General features: G+C 28.7%; 1 protein-coding gene across 1 annotated transcript; it reads right to left on the reverse strand.

The window, feature by feature from the left end:
• Positions 1 to 322: 322 nt before the first annotated feature.
• On the reverse strand, positions 323 to 2202 carry LOC145051332 (uncharacterized). The gene is made up of 5 exons (XM_078999374.1): positions 1955 to 2202; positions 1397 to 1511; positions 997 to 1086; positions 795 to 893; positions 323 to 631 (listed from the first exon to the last, which is right to left on the reverse strand). The coding sequence occupies exons 1-5, from the start codon at positions 2020 to 2022 to the stop codon at positions 530 to 532; spliced, it is 474 nt and encodes a 157-aa protein (XP_078855500.1). The 5' UTR covers positions 2023 to 2202; the 3' UTR covers positions 323 to 529.
• Between the last annotated feature and the right edge of the window lie 642 nt (positions 2203 to 2844).

The following is a 2844-nucleotide window of genomic DNA, read 5'->3' on the forward strand; positions in this document are numbered from 1 at the left end:
TATATATATATATATATATATATATATATATATATATATATATATATATACACACACGTTTATTGTAACTTTATCACAAAGAAAATGATGAATGTATGTTTATTTTCTTTGTTTACCAAAAATATATAAAACAAACAATAAAAAAAGTAGACCCATCATTACATAACACAAATGAGCAAAATGTAAACAACCAGTGTAACATTATACCTTATAACTACCACAATCTTATATTTGTAAAAATTGTCAAACTTCTTTTTGTGTACTCTTCACATACAATGTCATAAGGGATCAAGATTAATGAAAACAAAGTGACCAAAAACGATATCTAAAATGCAGATGATATTTGTCATGTAAGTAATACCATTGAAGTTGATAGAGATAGAGAAATTTACAATGAAAATTATTTGAATAAGACCGTGTAGTTCATTTCATTTCCATTCTTATTTTGTGCATTCCATATTTATAAACATAAATTCGCACAAAATGAATAAAAAAAAAAAAAAAAAAAAAAAAAGACAATGATTTGAACTCAAGTTGTCTTAGACTTCGGAAGCTTCTTCCTTAGCATTTTCCTTGGAGATAACTTCTTCATTTCCACAAAAAATAAAAGTGCCCCAAACAATGCAACATTCTGCAACAAACAAACATCTTAATCACTATGAAATAGGAAGTGAATAAATTGATAAAATGATGAAAGTATGTTTCTGGTTTTCTGTATTTTAATAAATAATCAATATAAAAATCATAATTTTTTATTATTAGAGCTTTAAAACATAGTCCAAAAATGAAAGAACCTGTAAGAAGTCTGCTAGGAGCATGTGACACATTGGATCATGGATTTTGTAGTTGAAGAAATCATATAAAACGGGAGTTGAAACTAGCAGATAATACATCTACAAAATCGGAAGAAGAATTAATTTAATGATGCTATAAATATATAACCAATTCAGCCAAATTATAAAAAAAAAATTGTAACATATTTTTAAAAATACTGACCAGCAAATGGGCCCCAGTGGAGCTTCCGAAAACAAACACGATCCCACCAAGTCCTTTAAGGGCCATTCCAGCCAAAATAAAATGCTTAACCTGCACCAATATCAATTTTAAATTAAATAAGTTATCTAGGGTTATTTTTTTATACTAAGGATGAAAAGGGCATTCATGTCTTTTGACCCATGTCATGTGAAAAATGTGGTTACATGAAAATAATACAAAATAATTTTATATGTATGATACCTAAAAAATACAATAACTTAGTATTATATCTAAAAACACAATAACTTAAATAGTTTTTTTTATTAAAATTGTGGTAATCCCATTATTATTATTTACTTAAGTTTTATTGTTAGGTTGATTAATTTTGTAGATAATCTAATATAAAAACTATGAGACTTACATCAATTCTTGGCACTCCATGGCCGAACTTTGAGGTTAGAAATCTATGAAGGATAGCTACTTTGGGAGCTAGTTCATCTGCAGCAGGGCCACCATCATCATCAAAATCATTGAACCTATTGCATAAAATTGAAGCTATTAACAAATCAATGTTAATTACGAAAAAGGAGGCAAATCTTTATTCACATTCTTTCAAGGAGATTGTAACTTTTTCTACTAGGATTAAGAAAATATAAGCTTCCATGGAGGTATATAGCCTAAATACATGCTAGAACCACCGTTATATACGTTTATTATGCGATTTAAAACACTCAAAAGCATTCAAACAAACAATACCCTATATGATTAAAGAAGTTCTAGTAACAAAAGAAGAGGGAAAAGAAAGGATATCGGATTCTCCATCATGCTTTGGGCCAACGTAATGTTCAAAATCCCTAAATATCAACGGGAATTCAAGTACAATTGGATCTAGATACATGTACATATTGATACATTCCGATAGCATTACGAATTGAATCAGATTATACACAGGATTGTAAACATGTCGATCGTGACTTACGTTTGCCAAGCGGAGAGGATGAACAGTGATGCGAATAGGACCCTTCCGAGGAAGGAAACGAAACCCATGTCTCTGTATTCGTGTGCGATGGAATGTGGGAATTTCGGTGGTGGGCGAATTCGAAAGAAGAAGAAATCAGAGCGATTGGGTGTTAGGATTTTGGAATTTGTTTTCACGTAATTCGATAACGATCACTCCCCCATGACCCCCAATCAATTGGTGCTTGCAAATTTGCAATTAGCATTCTAAAATTAGGTTACATATTTGACCGAAAAAAAAATTAATTTCCTTATTTTTCCAATTTGGAAGGCTATAGAAAAAGTTTTACAAAATTGACTTGTATTTATCGTTTTCATTAACATTTTATTAATAATTTATGAGTTAAATATGACTAAAAAAATTAGTATATCATTATCCATTATAACTCATAAGATAATGATAGTTTTATTATATTGGTTTAGGTCATTTTTGGTAACTTAATTTTTGGTTTTGTGTTTATTTGGTCACTTAACTATTTTTATTTTTAAGTTTTAAAAAGTTATCAAACTTTTGAATTTGTGCTCATTTAGTCACTTAACTTTTAGTTTGGTCATATTTAGTTACTTAACTTTTAGATTTGTGCTCATTTGGTCACCTAACTTTTAAAATTTTGCTCATTTAGTCACCAAACTTTTAAAAAAATTTAAAAGTTTAGTGACCAAATAAGCACAATTTTAAAAATTAGGTTACTAAATATGACCAAACTAAAAGTTAAGTGACTAAATGAGCACAAAGGCAAAAGTTTGATGACCTTTTAAAACTTAAAAAAAATTAAGTGAGCAAATGAACACAGAACTAAAAATTAAGTGACCAAAAATAACCTAAACCCTATTACATTTAACTCTTTTATA

Source organism: Lactuca serriola, chromosome 5 (genome assembly GCF_051521515.1).
Source record: "Lactuca serriola cultivar US96UC23 chromosome 5, Lser_US96UC23_V15, whole genome shotgun sequence".
In the NCBI taxonomy this organism is placed as follows: Eukaryota; Viridiplantae; Streptophyta; class Magnoliopsida; order Asterales; family Asteraceae; genus Lactuca; species Lactuca serriola.